This window comes from Calypte anna, chromosome 5A, assembly GCF_003957555.1.
Source record: "Calypte anna isolate BGI_N300 chromosome 5A, bCalAnn1_v1.p, whole genome shotgun sequence".
NCBI lineage: Eukaryota > Metazoa > Chordata > Aves > Apodiformes > Trochilidae > Calypte > Calypte anna.
The window spans coordinates 1,336,372-1,355,259 of NC_044251.1; the positions used below are offsets into that span (position 1 = coordinate 1,336,372).

Sequence of the window (18,888 nt, forward strand, 5' to 3'; positions counted from 1 at the left end):
GCAAGTAGATTAGTTGTTCAGTATGATGAGACTCAATTAACTTAGTTAATTACTTGGCAGACCTAGGCAAAAAAATTAAAAAGTGCCTTAGAGTATTTCCAATACAGTCTAGGACAAATTCCTTTTGATTTATTTCATATATGCTGCCTTTCCTTTGTAGAAATGCTCCCCTAGTCCCAACCCCAGTGGAATTCCTGACTCACTTATGCAAGCACTGTCCTTTTCCCAGGAAGCTCTTTGAATCTCATCCTAGTGAGGATTAGAAGCTCTGTGTCTTGTCTGACTCATCATGAAGCAAGCTCATCTACAGGCCAGGTGTTTTTCCAGCATGCATATAATTCACTACATTCTAAGTTAATTATTATAAATTACTTTTGAAGTATTTTACAGCAGTGCCATGAGACTGAATGGCAAAGCAACATAACAAATATGGGCTGTAGCCTGGAGCTTGCATGCTCAGGACTGTGATCCTCAAAAGTATATTCTTAGCTACATTACATGAGCCTATTTAGATGAGTTACTCAGAATTCACAAAGTGGGTTCAGAAGTCTGCAAAAACCAAAAGGGCAAGAGGCAGTAGCAGCATGCAACAAATGGAAAAGAGGACATGTGCCTGGTTGTCATCCCCTGGCTCTCTGGGGGAAGCCCAAGCACAGCAATTCAGTGTTGCCTCATAGGGCTTTTTGTGGACATCTCAACAGAGAGAGACAAGCTGGAGGGAAGTGCTGCAGGGAGCTGGTGGGTGTTTGCAGAGAAATCTTTGCATGCACCATCCTTGGAAAAGGTAACTCCTGTGGTTGCTGAGAAGCTGACTAATCCCCACAAAAAGTAAAACTAAGCCCACAAAAGAAAAAGAAAAAGAAGCTGTACCTCCCTGACATATGAATGAGCATTCAGGATCTGATTTTTTTTTTCTTTTCTTTTTAAATATTTGTCAGTTTAATAGCTTACACAGAGCAGTATATGGAATATGACCCCTTTATAACTCCTGCTGAGCCTTCCAATCCCTGGATAAGTGACGATGCAGCACTCTGGGACATTGAAATGAGGTAAGAATTGATAGGTTTAAGTAATGTTAAGAGTTGTCTTGCCATCTTCCCACTGCCCTGTTTGGATAGGAAGTTGAATAACTGAAACTTTGCAAGATACAAGTACATAGTTCAGATTTAAACAGGAGCTTATGCTGTGTCATTATTCAGCCCATCCACTTCCATTTGACTTGACTCTGTAGGTCAGGCAGTAGATGGCCTCATGCTGGTCAAGGACGTGCTCAGACTCAGGTCTAAGAGCTGAGAGACAGAGGATGCTGCTATGAAATACTAGTTCCAGAACATCTCCCTCAACAACCTTCTTTCTGGTCCTCCCCCAGCTGCACTGCTCCATCCCTGCTTCTATTCTGGGAATCCCATGGAAGATGTCACTGGCAGAACAGGATGGCTTATAGGGCAGTGGCCATTCTTCTGTGTTGGGATGGATTTGGCACGGGAGCCAGAGGAGTGTAGCTCATATGTAATATGTCAGAAATAGTGAGTCTGGGACTCACTGTTAGTAAACAAGCTGGCTTGTCCCTGTTATGATATCTAATAGATAAAAAGGAGGAGGAAAGGCTGTAGGACTTCCAATGTCTTGCACCTCAGAGAGTTTCTCAAAAAAAAACCCCAAAACCCCACCAAAACCCAAACAAACAAACCCAAAACAAGAAAAGCACTGAAATTTAGATAGTTTTTAACCCATGTGATACTCATGCAAGTGAAGTCTGGCCAGTGTCTACATTTCTTGTCATCACAAGGCTATCCTTATACTGGGGATAGAATTGTGCTTCTGGGCCCTGCAGCTAACACAGCAGGTTTGAATGGAATCACCATGCATCTTGCACCTTGGCTGCTCACTCATATCCGATGGCAACTACTGCCTGAGCTCAGCAGCTTCTCTCAGTGTTCAGCTGCTGCTGTTCAGCACCAAATCTGAACTGGCAGTTCACTTCAACAAATCTTGGAAAAGACAATTCCAAGTCTCATCCTGTCTGTTCTTAAATAATAATGTAAAGTTTAAGATGCTCCCAGCCTAAGAAAGCCAATTCATAATGAGTCAATGTTCCAGGGATATGGCAAGTTGTTTCCCTGATTAATAAAAAACATGTGATCTGGGATGTGGAAGGTGTTTTCACCTGCTTCTCTGGTAGTCCTAGAAATCCATTAGCTCCCTAGTGGGTGCCCAGCTGAAAAATAGAAGACCACAAGCCAGTAATCATTTTTAGATACCTTGTCTGCACTGCTTGTTAGTAAAACTGCTTTTTATATGCAAACGTGGAACTGAAAATCAGATGCCAGATCCAAGTGACCAGCCAGCACTGTGGGACAGCACAGAAGGAGGTGCTCTGGAGCTCACCACTGGCCCAGGGAACACTGCTGGCAAATTTCTACCTTGACATACAATAAATTGAGAGGTACATTTGAGGGTTGGTTGATAGATCAATTGATCTGTCTTTCTATCCACCTGTCTATCTAAAGAGGGCATCAGGTATGACCATTCTAGTATGGCAAGCTGTTATTCACATGAAATCTGCCAGAAATTACTCTGGAAATCACATTATTTGCTGTTGCTCTCATTTTGCCATGTATGTAGCACCCAGATAGTAAAGTTGCTTTAATGGTGACCCTGGTGTTTATAGCTCCTTCTAGTATGTTATTTGTTAATTGTATTTCTGCAAAATCTTGAGAAAAACACCATTATCTCCATGTCTGATAATCTTCTTTCCATTGCTACTTAGCAGAAACAGCAGCTGCTCAGACAGCAGGCACAAATGCCCATTCCATCTGTTTTTTTCCCTTCTCTTTCAAACAGCAAAGAACCTAGTCAGCAGCGTGTGAAAAGATGGGGTTTCTCCATGGATGAGGTGCTGAAGGACCCAGTAGGACGAGACCAGTTCCTTCGTTTCCTGGAATCAGAGTTCAGCTCAGAAAATCTCAGGTGAGACCTCTTTTGACTGGAATTAAATTAATGGAACCAATCCTACTCTCTTGCATAGGTGAAACACAATGCTTGGTCTGCCTTGGAACTGCAAAAAGCACCTGTGATAATGGGGTGAGACCCAGCAAATTGCTATTATATATAGAAATATGTATGTAGTGCATTAACACTAACAATATATGGGATTTGCCTATGTGTTTGTGAGGGGCTGTATGAGGGAAACATAGTATGGTGATCATGTGGCTAAAAACTATTGCAGAACTGGCACTCACCAGATCAGGTAGGAAACAGCTGCTTATTAATTCTGGTACCTCCTAGATACTCAAGAGCCTGACTCTCACCTTGGTATCACACCGTGTCTGGGGATTGTGAGTTACCTGGCTTTTTGTGTTGTGAAGAATTGAAAAAAATTCTGTTATGAAACATTCTGTAAATACTCACATGACTTTGCATGATGTGACTGAGAGTTTATACATCTGGCTGGGCCCAGAGAGTGGTACTGAACGGGGCTGCATCAAAATGGCGGCTGTGGTGTCCCCCAGGGATCAGTGTTGGGCCCAGTGCTGTTCAATATCTTCACTGATGATTTAGATGAGGGGATTGAGTCCATCATCAGCAGATTTGCAGATGACACTAAGCTGGGGGGAGTGTGGATCAGCTGGAAGGCAGGAGGGCTCTGCAGAGGGACCTGGACAGACTGGAGAGTTGGGATGATCCCAATGGGATGAGGTTCAACATTCCAAGTGCCGGGTCCTGCACTTTGGCCACAACAACCCCATGGGGAGCTCCAGGCTGGGGACAGAGTGGCAGAAAGGGACCTGGGAGTCTGGATTGCCAGGAAGCTGAACATGAGCCAGCAGTGTGCCCAGGTGGCCAAGAAGGCCAATGGCATCCTGGGCTGGCTCAGGAACAGCGTGGCCAGCAGGTCCAGGGAAGGGATTCTGCCCCTGTGCTCAGCCCTGGTGAGGCCACAGCTTGAGTCCTGTGTCCAGTTCTGGGCCCCTCAGCTCAGGAAGGATATCGCGGTCCTGGAGCAGGTCCAAAGGAGGGCAACCAGGCTGGTGAAGGGACTCGAGCACAGACCCTATGAGGGCTCTTTTCCCAGGCAACTCTCAGCAAGACAAGAGGGCATGGTCTCAAGTTCTGCCAGGGGAAGTTTAGGTTAGATATTAGAAAGAATTTCTTCATGGAGAGGGTGATCAGGCATTGGAATGGGCTGCCCAGGGAAGTAGTGGATTCTCCGTGTCTGGAGATATTTCCAAAGAGCCTGGATATGGCACTCAGTGCCATGGGCTGGGAACCATGGGGGGAGTGGATCAAGGGTTGGACTTGATGATCTCTGAGGTCCCTTCCAACCCAGCCAATTCTATGATTCTATGATCTGTTGTGTATAGTTCTGCTGCTTGGACTACAGCAGGAATGGCCCTCTGGCCTTGTCCTCAGCACTGTTGTAAACCCAGTCTCTGGCTCTAGCACTCTGGTCCAAGATGGGGAATTGATGAGAGACATTAGAAGTGCCAACAGCATGCTTCATTCTGGGGTAGCAATCCTTCAAAGAGTATGTCTATCTCTTCAGCCCTTCCAGTTGGAAAACCAAGGGCTAAACTCAGTGTCTTAGGATTCATTAGTCACCCCTACGTGCTTCAGAACTAATATATTAAGCCATTTTCCCTCACTGATATCAGCTATCTTCTGACACAGAAATGAGAGGTGTAGCCAGTTATCCCCTGTAGACCCTAAGCTCAACCCACAGCCCTGCCTACAGAGCAAGGATTTGCATCCACTGCTTGTCCTAGCATAGATCAGGATATAGCCACAGGTTCTGTCATTCTTGTCTTGAATCTTAACTCTAATTCCAACCTTAACCCTGAGGTTGATTTTAGGGAAAAGTGGTTTTGTCCTCCTGCTGTGGAGAGGGTGAAGTCTGTGGAAGAGCTGGTGTTTCCTGCAGGTACAACCAAACCACTACAGGTCCCACAGCAGCAGAGGCTGGTGGGTGGTTAGCAGCAGGGTGGATGAGTTGTGGTTGGTGTAAGGGTGCTGGACTGTCCTCTTGAGCCCTTCTGTAGGATCCATAACTGAGGTCAAAGCTGCTTCATGGGTATCTGCAATGATCCTCATCTGCTCATCCACCGAGTTAATCCTGGAGGCAGAGAAGCGTCCAGGTGTAAAGTAACTTGACTGTCCTAGTATTGCCATATCCAGTAAACCCCACTTTTTTATAGAGTCTGAATGTATCTTTTTACAGAGTGTCTTTTTTTCAAAGTCTGCATAGGCTTTGCCGTGGAGCTCTGGTGCTATCTCAGTGCATGGATGGGCACAAGGAGCAGCTCATGTGCTTGCTTTGGGGCAGTCCTTTTCCAGTGGGCCCAGGGGTGGTTGGCAAACACATGCAGAGAGCTCCTGGTTTCACTGGCAGAACCATGCCTGCTCCTGGGATGAGGAAATCTGCTGTCAACTGAGCGTGCATTCAGTCAGGTTTTGGCCTTTGTTGGCACTGAGCAGGTCTGGTGGTGTTCTAATTTATACCAGCTAAGAACTTGATTGCACAGCCTTTAGGTTGGTGTTGTGTTGGTATTTTTTCCACTTAGAAAATCAAGTACATTAGTAAAGCATGTGAACAATTGCCACTTCAGTGCAATCTGCTGGCCTGTGAGATACAAAGGGAAACTCCCCAGGAAGTTACTTTAAACAGCATTGGAACTGACCATCATATTTATGGGATTCACCTGTGTTATAGCATCAGCCTGTCTGACCAGAAATACAGAAAGCATGCCAGCAGTGAAGCAGTGAAAAATCAATGCACTTTTATGTTCATTATTTTTGAAAGCCTAAAAGTTAAATAGCAAGATAAGCAAGGGAGTGTTACTAAATTACATGAATGAGCTTGAAATTTTATTGCTCAACAGGTACAGAATTTGTATATGCTTACTGCACTCATGTACACTGGTACTCATTTGCAATTAAATTGTAGTGATGAAGTGCAAAATTAATATGCTGTATTGAAATACTCCACAAGTGGGTTTTCTGAAATATATATGGGGTTACACTAATGAAATCCAGGAGGTTTTATGACTGGAAGGTAATCCACCTGTTCATCCAATGCAGATGAATGTAGAAAATTTCATTATAAGAAGGCAAGAACCTTCCTCAGGCAGCCAGAGCTGCTCCTCTTGCTGATGAGGGCTCTCTCTGGATTTGAGAGGTCTCGAAGAGAGGGGAGACTGCAAGCCAGTGGGGCTGGAGGAAAGAGGTCAGATCCTGCATCCTTTCCTGAAGACACCAGGATGATTATTAGTCAATACAGGAGTGTTGCTATAGTTCTTTATGGTCCCATCTCATGGGATGTGGTATCATGATTATCTAATACAGGGTCAGTATTTGCAAGCCTGCTTAAAACTTTAAATAACAACAGGATGTGAAGGCAAAAATATTAATGAGGAAATCTGGAACGGGATGGATTGTAAGCAGTGGTGCTAGAGAGCAGAAGGTGACTCTCCAGGGTTCAGGTGCAGCAGAGAAAGCTCTTGAATTCTCATTAGGAGTGTGTGGCAAAAAGGAAAGAAACTGCTGTATATTTAGACATGGAAACAATATTTAAGTTTCACCCAACAGAATGATTGGGATCTGTCTCATCTAAGTTGGCAACTTGGAAACATGTGCTTTCTTTTGTAGCATCCTTTGGAGTGAGAGAAGAGAAGCTGAAGTCCAGTCAGTAAATCACAAGGGTTGTTTCATCTTTGACAGGAAACAAAAGTAAAAGTACCTAAATTACACCAGTCTTTCTCTGCCACCTGTAAGCCTGGAGAGACTGATTCAAATGACTGTGTCTGCATGGGAGACATCTACAGTTAATGAGATGCATCCCACCCCAAACCCTGGGAAGCAGTACAGAACTTTGAGGGCACAGCATCTAGCACCACACAAAAAATAACATTTGCAGTTATCTTTTCAGGATTCTTCTCCCAGTAACTTCCCAGAAATTTGGGAACTTTTGCAGTGGCAACACATTCTGTCTTGGTAATGTCACTAGGATCTTCTTTGACACTGTCAGGAGTCCTGTGGGCTGTTGTGTTGTCCTGAAGGCAGATCTGAGAAAGTGACTGCTGGAAAACCAAGCAATTCCTGGTAAAGCTCGAAAAGACCCCATGAAGTGTGAAGCTGAGGATGTCCTGAAATCAATGCAGTATAGACCTGCTCTTAGACCCAGTGGTGCAAGTCCCAAATCACAGTGTTGGCTGTGGGTGGGGTTATTTCTGTATCATCCTAGCAGGGAAAAATGAGTCCCACTGGTAGTTTCCAGGGAGGCTCTGCCAGAGAGAGCAGCAGAGCAGACTCACTGACCTCCTGGCCCTCCTTCCAGCTGTTTCTGTTCTAATAAACTTGCAGAATCATGTCCACCAGTCTCCTGGGCTTGGATGAGCCCTGTAACTTGTTTATTTACTGGCTGTCCATTATTTATGTGAAAGCAGAAAAGCCAGTCAGCTGGGTATTTTTCTCTCTGTTTTTATTTTAAATCTTTTTCTTGCTCTCTTTTCTTTCTCCTCTCTGTTGGTATCTTTCATCTACACTTTGTTTTGACTCTTGATTTCTGAAGTACCCAAAATATAGCAGACAAAATGACAAGCTTCAATTAAATAATGATTAAAAAAAGCCAACAGAGAGTTGTTATACATTTTTTATGACCTGGAAATCTCCTGAGATATCTTGAGATTGTGGAGATGTTCATGTAACTGGTGGATTGATTTTTTAATTTATTTTTTTTTTGCCCAGCTTCAAAAGATGTCAGCTGGAAAGAGAAACAACTAAGTGGGAATATGGGACATGACAATTTTACCTGAAGGGATAGAAGACTGCACACCTGTTTACAGATAAATAGAGAACACATGATGCTTTATAGGAATGCACTGTGGAGCTGGCAGTACATGAATGCAGGCGTTTTGGGTGTTACTGTGAACATGGTGAAAGTTGAGTGAACCAGTAAAGAGCTTTACCTGCAGAAAGTGCTTGTATCTTACATGACCCTTAATGGCTGAAACTTGTTGCCAAGGTTTTTGGGGTTTTTTTTAGTTGTTGTTGGGGTTTTTTTTTTGCAGTTTTCATCAGAGAATGAGAAGTTAGGGCATTGGGAAGAGCACACACATTAAGTGAATTTACCCAAGCCCCTTGTTTTCTAAATGAAAAGCTTTTATACAGGAATTTTCTAACCTCCCCTAAAGCCCCACAGACCGGGGCGGGGGGAGGAAGAGGGAAAGTCTTGAGCACTGAGCACTTGTTCCTGGGCCACCCGTGCAAGGGGCATTGCTGGAGGGGTGGTGCAAGGGGTCCTGTACAAGGGGAAGTGCAAGGAGGGTGGTGCTTTGGGGTCCCGTGCAAGGGGTAGTCAGTGTAAGGAGGGTGGTGTCTTGGGGTCCTGTGCAAAGGGCATTGCTGGGGCGGTGGTGCAGTGCGGTCCCTTGCAAAGGGCAGTGTAAGGAGGGTGGTGCTTTGGGGTCTCTTGTGAAGGGAAGGTCCCCCTGTACTCAGCCCTGGTGAGACCACAGCTTGAGTCCTGTGTCCAGTTCTGGGCCCCTCAGCTCAGGAAGGAGATTGAGGTGCTGGAGCAGGTCCAGAGAAGAGCAAGGAGGCTGTGAAGGGATCCAGCAGAATTCCTGTGAGGAAGGGCTGAGGGAGCTGGGGGTGTTGAGGCTGGAGAAGAGAAGGCTCAGGGGAGACCTCATCACTCTCTCCAACTCCCTGAAAGGAGGTTGGAGCCAGGGGGGGCTTGGGCTCTTTTCCCAGGCAACTCTCAGCAAGACAAGAGGGCAGGGTCTCAAGTTGTGCCAGGGGAGGTTTAGGTTGGAGATGAGAAAGAATTTCTTTCTGGAGAGGGTGATCAGGCATTGGAATGGGCTGCCCAGGGAAGGAGTGGATTCTCCATGTCTGGAGATCTTTCCAAAGAGCCTGGATGTGGCACTCAGTGCCATGGGCTGGGAACCACGGGGGGAATGGATCAAGGGTTTTACTTGATCTCTGAGGTCCCAGTCGGTTCTATGATTCTATTCTATGATTATATGAAGGGGATCCCGTGCAAGGGAGGTGGTACCTTGGGGTCCTGTGTAAGGGGCAGTCAGTGTAAGGAGGGTGGTGCCTTGGGGTCCTGTGCAAGGGGCAGTGCAAGGGGGATAGTGCAGGGGGGTCCCGTGCAAGGGGCAGTGCCGGGGGTGTCCGTGCTGTCCCCGGGGCAGGGCTGTTCCCGGGCTGTCCATCAGGCGGCGCCACAGCCCCACGGCTGAGCCGGCGGCGAGCGGTGCGGTGCTGGCGGGCGGTGCTGGGAGGGCAGGGGGCGGCCGGGGCTCTCTTGGATGTCTGGGGTGAGGTGCTGGCATCAGGTCATTCCTGAATTGCAGAGAGACGTTATCCGCCCCAGAAAAATGAAAAGGCAGCGGAAAGAGGGACTTGCAGTTTAGATGCGGGGCTGTGAGAGGAGCAGAGGGCAGCGGGTGCCCCTAGCACTCAGCTTCACTGCAGGAAGCTGTCCCCGACGTGCCCTGCAGAGGACAGATTTCTGCTGGTCTCAGTCACACCAAGCTCACCCTACCAAGGGGTCTGGCCATTAGGCGACACAGAGATGCAAGTATTTCCCCGTCAAAACTGCGTGCTGATACCTACCTGTTACTTTCCTTCATTTCCCTTTCCAATTCTGGTGTTAAATTAGTGATTTTTTCCTTTGGTGAATGGAAATGAGGACACGATTGTGGATAGGAGCTGCAGTAGACACTTCCATGGAGCTACTGGGACAAGGAGGGGACTGTGCTTGCATTCCCAACTCAGTCACTCGGTGATTCTGTCGAACCAGGGGTATCATGTCCTTCCCCAAGATGGGGACACAACATTATACTCATCTTGATAGCCTCAGTCTCTGCAGTCATCCATATTTTGCGTCTTGATCAAGTTTTGAAATCAGTTTTTGTTCTACAGCATACCTCAGAGGGAATCCCCTGTCCTTCCAAAGCAGTCTCTTCACCACAGGGCACCCACAGACAGCAGCCCACAGTGTCTGAGCACCCCCATGGTGCTCTGGAGGGAGGCAGAGCAGGCATGCTGAGGCCCAGGAGCTCCCTGTGCCTAGAGAGGGCTGCATAGGGTAAAATGCTATTACAGGATATCTTCTGCAAGTGACAGCAACTTAATTGCCTGCTGGGTGAGGCTGGAATGCTTTATGCCTCTGACAGCACTTTAGGACACCGTATTTTCATCCTTCCCCAGATTTTACATCCTGTGATCAATGCTGCTGCTCCCTCAGGGCAGGCAGTCCCTGTGCCAGTACTGCTCCATTTATAGGGCACCTGCAGGGAGGACACAGGAGGACATCTTCCTCCTCCCCTGCCCTGTACAAGAGGTGTCCACTGGTGGTGTGCCTCCCAAGAAAGGAGGGATGCAATGCGGCATCTTCTCCTGGCTTCTTGTGAGCATTGGGCTTGGCTTGCATTTCAGAAACTCTGGGACTGACTCAGGGATTGCATTTGCACTTTATAATTAAGCACAAATTCCAGCACAACCATCATGTGCCTACTCTTTCCCTGGGCAGAAATACCTGCTTCTCTTTTGTAAATGCTATATAAATCCCCTCGGAAGCCCTACTTATGCACTGGCTTCCAGATGATTCCTCGTGGCAGAGAATTTGCCTTGGAGTTCAGGCTGCAGGGCTGGGTACCCCTCTTTGATGTTCCTTGATTTTCAGATACCAGCCACAGTGAATAGCTTTGAAATTTTTACCAAGACAAAACTCCCCTTTTCCTTGAAGAGGACATCAAGCCTTGGGCATGAATTCACAACCACTTGCAGTAAAAAGAGCTTATTCTTGTTTGTGTCAGGTTGGTCTGGTTGGTTGGTTTTCAGATTGAGCCAAATGGTTATTAAAATGGATGGTGCTCCTGTTCTGGCAAGCTGTCACTTCACAGTGCTCCCAGTTCTCTCACGAGTGTGCTTTCCCAGCCCGCCTCCCCGGCTCCAGGGGCAGAAGATAAGCCAGCAGAAAATGTTTTCTCCAGCCAAGTGTTTGTCTGAAGTGTCCCAGCTACTCTGGAATGATTATCATCTTCTCTCTTTATACCTTTTCTGTGTTTGCATGATCCCCTCCCACCTGAAATAGAACGATAAAAGTATTTTTGATGAAAAGAAAGCCACATATGGCATCAGGTTGATGCACTATGAGCACCACCCTTTACTCTGTGTGTGTGTGTGATAAGCAAGGGTGTCACTTAGGGTGCAAATAACAAGGCAGGACATCAGACACACTTAACATCTTGAAGATGGAAAAGGGCCAAGCACACACATCCTTCCACCTCATCCAAATGCTCCGTTTTGCTTTTATATAAACGAACATCACTGTGTGAGTACCACCAGTAAGGGACCCTGCAGGTACTGGTGTAGTGTCTGAGCATACACTGGTCCATGTTGCTTACAGGGACAGTAAGAGGCTGTCAGGGAGCAAGAAAAACCATATGACCAGGGGCTTGGGTGAGACAGGGCTGCAGCAGTGGTGCCCGTGGGTGCAGCAGTCTGGCAAATGGTGCAGCAGCACTGGGAAGTGCAGGCAGTGATTCTCTCTCTCCTCCTGAGAATTACTGGTGGGGTTTAGGCAGTGCATGCTGCTTATACCCCAGCCCAGGGACACGGCCTCCCGTGATCTCTTGCCAGCTTCACAGTTGGATTGAGCGTGTTATTTGGGTGTGAGAGAGAGACTTGGCAGTGGTGGAATAAGAGACAAAATGCATACCTGTGGAAGTGGCCCACTCGTGTTGGAAGCCGGGATGCAGGGGGGCATCCTTAGCCCACACCTTGCAGGGCAGAAACAGGGCATAGGCAAGGAGGATTTAGTCCTTGCACACAGTATGGATGTCTTTTTTTTTCCTAATTGGCCATTTCCCTCTATTGCAGGTAGGGAACCAGGCTAAATAGGTTAGTGGCCTCATTTGGTTATGATAACCTTAGTGTTTCTGGGGTGGTTGGGTACTGCCTGCAGCTGGTAAGGAAATGAGGGTCAGAAATAGCACAGGACTGCTGGCTCCTACACCCACCAAGAGGGTTTTGATTTGGGAGAGACTGTATCTTCCTCCTTCTGCCATGAGGGAACATTTGCCTTAGTGGCAGCAGGCTGGAACCATTGACTCATTCAGGATGGGAAATCAGGCTTATAGCTAAAGGTCAACTTGTTTATTTAGTAGTCTCCCATAATGGCAAGGGGGGGAGACATGCAGGATTTTTAAAGTTGTGCAGCTCTTGCAGATGTCCTGAGCAAGCAGTGACCCAGACAAACCCTGTCCCCACTGCGTGGTCTGCCAAGCAGAGCTACGTGTGCAAGAGTGGTGCAAGGCAGGGACAGCCAAAGCAAGCCCTGGACTCCTTGTAACTGGCAAGCCATGGTCTCCTTTGCCATGGGGTGGGAAAGAGCTGGTTATTGGAGGTGGCTGGAAAGGTTCCCTCTGTTCCTGTTTGTCCAGTAGCCCTCAGCACTCCTTACAGAGCATTATTGTACCCATTCAGCCAGGTTGCAGGACCTGGGTACCCAGGGCAGAGGCCTCAGAGAATATTTTTTTTGCTAGAATGTAGAGTTGACCAAAACAAAAGGCTGCTGGGGGCAATACATCTTCTGAATTAATCACCTGAAAGAGCATGTTTCTGTCAACAGGAAATAAAACCAGCACCACAAACAAAACATCCCATTTTTCCTAGGACCTAGGGTAAAAGACAATGCATGTCACTTGCAAAAATACTCTGTGGCCTTTGGTTCTGCAGACTGAGATGGGGATTAAGCCTTTAGCCATCAAAGAGATTATCTTCTCAATGTTTATGAACGTTATTTTAGTCTGTAAGTGTGGTCCAGTGGAGAACATATCCCTGTAAAACTGGAGAATGGCTATTACAAGATTCATTTCTTCCAGTGGCACCCATCTGAATGCTGGTCAGCTGAGAAGTAAAAAAAATAAAATAAAATAAATATTTCTTTAAGTGCTGTTGCTATAACTTCATTATTGCTTCAACACTTCACTTCATGAAACTGATAATGAACATTAAGTTTGTTCTGCAGTTTGCATCCCCACCAAGCAACCAAGCCTGCAAGCAAGAATGACCAGGGAATTGCAGCAGGGCTGTGGGAGGCAGAGCCCACTCCCCTCCTCCAGCTGCACAGCTCCCAAGGATTCCTGTTTGCATACCTAATGACACACTTCTGCAGGGGTGGTTTGAATAAGAATGTCTCACTTCTTAAAGTCACTGTTCTGATCTTAGTTGCAGCATAAGGGTTTGGTGTAAAGCATATCACACCTGCCCCTGAAATCATGCTAAATGGTTACTCTGCTGTGAATACAGCTAGGTGTGGGCTTAGGCTCTGTGTCTGTGGTTTGGGACTCTGCCCAGACTTAGCCACAAAGTCTTAATCTAGATTTGCCTCATTTTCTGTTTTCTCCCCTTTTAATTTTTGCCTAGTACAGGTTTTGGTTGGCTGTCCAGGATCTCAAGAAACAACCTCTCCAGGACGTAACCACCAGAGTGGAGGAAATCTGGCAAGAGTTTCTAGCTCCTGGGGCCCAAAGTGCTATCAACCTGGATTCCCACAGCTATGAGAAAACAAGCCAAAATGTCAAAGACCCAGGGAGATATACATATGAAGATGCACAGGTTTGCTTTTTGTTTTCTGGAATTACTGCTAATAAAACTCTCAGTTTTACTGTGCTGCTCCACTATCATGTTGTCACTGCTCACTTGAAGGAGAAGGAGATGCACAGTTTGAAGTGGCTTTGAGGATATCTGTTCAAGCTGGGTAAATGATATTTTCTTTGAATCTATCAGTTATAGCAGGATAATGCTCCTCTGGGAACAAATGTTCTAAAATACACAAGTCTGCAAGAAGCAGTGAGCTGGAGCCATGTCTCAGAGAAAGCAAAGAAAAGATGAAAGAGTGCTATAAAGTTCAATTTGGCTCTTTGTACTCCCAGTCACCAAAGTCTGGCATAGTTACAGAATGGCTGATATCATATGAAAATCCTGCTTAATATATTTTTAAAATAATTTATTTCTAGCTAATTACCCTCCTGGCCAAACCACAACTGCATCCACTCCTTCCAGCCCTGCTAGAAGCTTGCCCACCAGCCCATACCTCAGAGAAATGAGAGGACAGAATGCAGTGAACTTAATCCTTCTCTCCTAAGGGCTCCAGATTTATCAGGGAAATTTTACAGATAAACCCTACACAGAAGATGCCTTTAGGAAAACAGATAATTTGAGAAAAATTGCTATGAGCAAGGATAAAGCTGCATAACCTTCTGAGAAACTGAAGATACCATTTTATAAAGACTAAAAAAAAAAGGAAGAAGGAATCATTTGGCAAATATTACCAGGGACACAATTAAAAGTTATTCTCCTCATAAGCATTTTTATCAAAGGCATAGAGTAAAACCAACAGTAAATGGAAAGAATCCCTGTTCTTCTATTTTCTTTAAATTGGCATTCAAAGGCAGTTCTTCAAAATGCTCCACTAACAAAATATTTGTGTCTCAGGGGAGATGTTGTGGACCACTTATACAAGGTTAGGCAATGAATTTTTCAAACCAGCATCAAATGCTGTATTTTCCTGAATGCAGTCTTGCTCCTTGGGGCCAGCATAGAAGGAATGTACGCAAAGTTTCAAGGAAATCCCCTGTGAATATCAGGCAACTTAAAAGTTCTTTTTAAAGCTGAGAAACATGTAAGTATGAAGGCATGCCAGCTAAGATGTATTTTTGCTTTGCAGTTACAGTGAGCAAGGACCTCTGCAAATTTTCATCACCTGAAAAAAATAATGATGGCTAAATGCAGGCTAAAGAAGATAGGTGAATATTAGGGGAATTGATTCAGTTGATAAGTAGAAGTAGTGAGAATAAGATGGATGTTTAGACAATGAGTATTTAATCAGAAGAAGACACAGAAGGTTTAGGCTCGAACTGATCAGTTCACAATGTAATTGCCATTCAAAGGGGAGCTGATGAAATCAAGGCACAGCTCTTGCAGTTAGGCTGCAATTTTAGCTCCTTTGGTTAGTTTTGTGTCAGAGGATTTTTGTGATGACAGATGTCCTTAATTCACCTGCTTTGGTTTAAGGTCACAGAAGTATGAGGCAAAGGTAGACCTTCAGCCCCAGCTATGGTCTTCTTGGAGACTGAACCTGTACCAAAAGAGGACAGGGCAATGGGGAAGGTGAACCCAGTTACCTTCTTGTGCAGTGGACCTCTGGTAGCTCTCCAAAGGCCAAGCAGGCTGTGTCTGACTGCTTGACCAGATGGCTAAGAAGACTGTCTAACAAAAGCAAGGAGAGACAGAACACTGCTGGAAGCATAGTGCCTGGTGAAGCTGGAGCAATGTTGGTTTTTACTTGCTCATCCTGCAGAAAGGACACTTTTGTTTGCGCGTCTACTTCATGGGAGCCAATGTAGATCCTCCAGGTGCACTGTGAGTCCTCCAGGTGTTGTCCTGGCATATCCCCCATCTCAGGGGCTCTGTTGTCCACATATCTGCAGCAGATGGTAGAGCAGCTGCCTTATCTCTGCACCCTGGCACCAGTAGCCCATGTGAGATCCCACACATCCCACATTCCTAGGGACTGAACCAGACACAAACAGTCAAAACACCCCACTGTGGGTGGGAAAATATGAGCGTTGTCCTGTCCTATGTAGCTTTAGCACAAAGAGGAAAACAACTGAAATGTCCTTGTAAATAGGGAACAAAAAAAAATCTAGTTTACTGAACAGCACATTCTTTGAATGCCTGTAGCTCTGAGGCACTAAAACTAAGAGGAAAGAAAAGGGTTGAGTGAACCCAGAAAATGAAATTGCTACTCAGGGTGTGGAAAACTAGAGGGTGATGTGGCATTGTGGGCCTTACACTGACTTTGGAGACCCTCAAAAGGCCAGTTCTGTATAAAAACTGTTGGGGATGAACACATTGCTGTACTTAGGACTGGGAAGATGTAGCAGAGAGCAGTGTACTTGGGGCTACTGAATGCCTTACAACCATGGGTTGAAAGCAAAGCCATATCTGTTATCAGGTGCTTAACACAGGGTACATGGATGTGCTCTTTTTCACAACCTTGGCTCGCAGCCCCAGAAAGCTTCTCCAGATGCTCCAGATTGATCTAGTAAGACAAGTGACCTAGGGAAAAAAAAAAAAGGGGAGAAAATAGGGCTCCCAAAAACATGCCTCTCAAATAAGGACCTCTTTGTCTCAAGGCCACTCATAGTCTGAAGGGAAATGATTCCTCTATTTAAGAAAAATGACACTCAAAATCTCAGCTTCAAACATCCTCTGAGGGCTCCTAGTCCAAACCTGAATTTGGTGGGCATTTATTGTTTCAGTTAGAGCTCTCTCTCTCCTATGGGTTCCCATCTCACAGAATTAAGGGTTTTGCCATTTCCCTGCTCCCAGCAGAAGATCTTTGCCCTGTTGTGTGTCTGTCACTGCTGCTGCTGCACTCTGTAGCCCTGCACCTCTCTGCTGGCACAGAGCCACCTTCTCTTGCTGCATCTCCTGTCTGTGCCCTTGGCCACCCCGTCCCCCACTCAGCCTGTTCTGTGCCTCCTCAGCCTCTGCTCACCTTGCCCAGCCATCCAGTTTGCTGGTGTCCCCATCCTCGAGTGGCACAGCCTTTGCTCCAGCCTCTGTCCTGATCATCAGCTCTGCTGGATGTCTTGATCTGCAGCACCTTTTGTCACTTTGGTGCTGGGCCCCTCCAGAGGCGAGCCTACCAATTTAGCTGATTATTTTCTGCTCTTAAACAACCGTCCCCTGAGTAAAATATTATGATTATCAAACCATTTTCACTGGGGAGTAAAGCAGCTTTTAATACAAGGGGCACTGTTGGGAAAGGTCAGTTCAATTAAAGAGTGAACTACTTAGCAGGATGTAAGCTCCCACGGGAGTTCCCAGCATCACTGAACAGCCAGTGTGGGGCCCTGCAACATGAGGCAGGCACAGCCAGCTCTGGAAAGTAAATAGGTTTGGGTCCATCCAAATGGTCTCTTTCAGCTAACGAAGCTCCTGACAGCCAAAGGAATTTGTCTTGAACTGGGGAAGCCAGATCTGAGTGTGGCAATTATCTGTACAGCACGTTATTAGTTTTAAACAATTTTCCTCCACCTTCAAGCATCTCCTTGCCTCCCCTGAAACGCCCTTCTGCCTCCAGCAAGTCTTTAATCCCACCCCAGCCCCTTGGCATGGGGAAAGAGTAGCACAAGAATGTGTTGTGTATCCTGATAGTAATGTTTGTTTGTAGGGGCATTTGCTGGTAAGCTTCAGAGCCAGGTGTGTTAAAGTAAGGTACAAAGTAGTTATCTTCAGAATTACTTCCCTGCTTGCTTTGTTTATTTTTCTCCTTTAATAAATAGAAGTTTTTTAGATTGACATTCCTTTACAGGAACTAATCAGCTATTGTTACTGTGAAGATGATTCAGGGAAATTCAGTTCTAATCCTGGCTCAGTTAGGGATTTTAACTGTGCTGGGCAGATCCTTAGCTAATTCCAGAGCAGATTTAGACCATAATGCCAAACTCCAGGCTGCTCAAACCAGAAGTGTACCTGGCCCAGATTTGCACTCCCTTCATGCTCTCAGATGCCCCAGGTGCTGGTTCAGTTTGTTCTGGACTGTGATAGAGGTAAGAGCCCTTGCAGGACTCATCAGTGATCAGACCTCAGTTTGTGTTCTGGTCCCATCAGGAACCTGGGAGCGTTGACAGAACTTGACAGAATCCTGTTGAATTCAAAACCAAATTCCAAATGTAAGCAAGTGGAATGTAATTTTCTACCAAGAAGGTTGAAATGAGGGGTGACCATTCTCCCACTGACTTTGTCTTCTCAAGCATTCACGGGATGCTAGAGCAACGTATGCCTGGTGCCTATTCACTGAGCACACAGAACTCCTTTTGTAGGTCTTGAGCAAACTCACAGCGTGGAAGGAGAACATGAAAATAATCATTCATTGTGCTTCTGCATCACCTGTCATGTAAGAACTTGAAGAAACATTATTCCTATTCTCTTAAGCTTTCACTCAGTCACCTCAGTTGCATTCAGATCTGTAAAGGAGAGTGACTGAGGATGATGAATTGGGGCAACAGCAAAGCAGCTCTGGTTGGCACTGCAGGCAGGCAGCAAAAGGGCACTGGGCAGACACAGGTACTCTTCCTTAAAGGGGGGATGAAGTCCATCTAAGACAGTGCTGCTCAGACACCTGGCACATGCACAGTGAGGAGCTGAAAGCACTGCAGTGCTGCAGCTGTATGAATACATGGATGGTGTCCAGGCCACCTGAAGGATTTTGACAACCTGGACCCTCCTGTGGAGAACAGGAACTTCACAGAGACTTGATCCTTACTCTCTTCTCCTCCTTTGGCTCTGATTCTGTGGGAATGGGGGAGAAAATTCTTCCTTACATTGCACTCCAGTTGCTTTTCTGTTAGTGGGTTATGGTGACTGTAGAAACAGTCTTTGCAGGAAGCCTCACTCCTGCTGTGCATTTGTTACACATGCAAACAAAAATGCAAGCTCCTTCCCATGTGGATTTTACAAAACAACCTACAGCCAAACAGAATCTTGAACCAAGAGCCCCACAGATAAATCCAGAAGAGTAATTAAGTGTCTGGAGCAAAAATAGGAAAGTGAAGGTGGAGGTTTGTGCTGGTGTGTCTGTTGCTGAACAAAGCAGGTGACAAAAGACTGGAAACAGAGGTCTGCACAGGAGCAGAGGGTCCTTACTTTCCTGGGATTTTTCTTTTTTTTAATGTACATACATGTCAGGAAGTACTTCTTTTATTCTTTGCCTCTTGTTTTAATTTGTGGTCTGGTAGTTATGTTATATGAGAAACATCTAGCAGTCAGTCGTTGTCATGATGTTGCCTTTCTGCCTCTGAA

The 18,888-nt window shown here is 45.9% G+C and overlaps 1 protein-coding gene across 1 annotated transcript in view; it reads left to right on the forward strand.

Annotated features, from left to right (window-relative positions):
• RGS6 (regulator of G protein signaling 6) overlaps positions 1-18,888 on the forward strand; it is a 226,650-nt gene that overhangs the window by 178,382 nt on the left and 29,380 nt on the right. Inside the window, exons 13-15 of the mRNA XM_030451964.1 lie at positions 939-1,049; positions 2,845-2,970; positions 13,446-13,632. Coding sequence (XP_030307824.1) covers positions 939-1,049; positions 2,845-2,970; positions 13,446-13,632 — 424 coding nt within the window. The remainder of the gene's footprint in view (positions 1-938; positions 1,050-2,844; positions 2,971-13,445; positions 13,633-18,888) is intronic.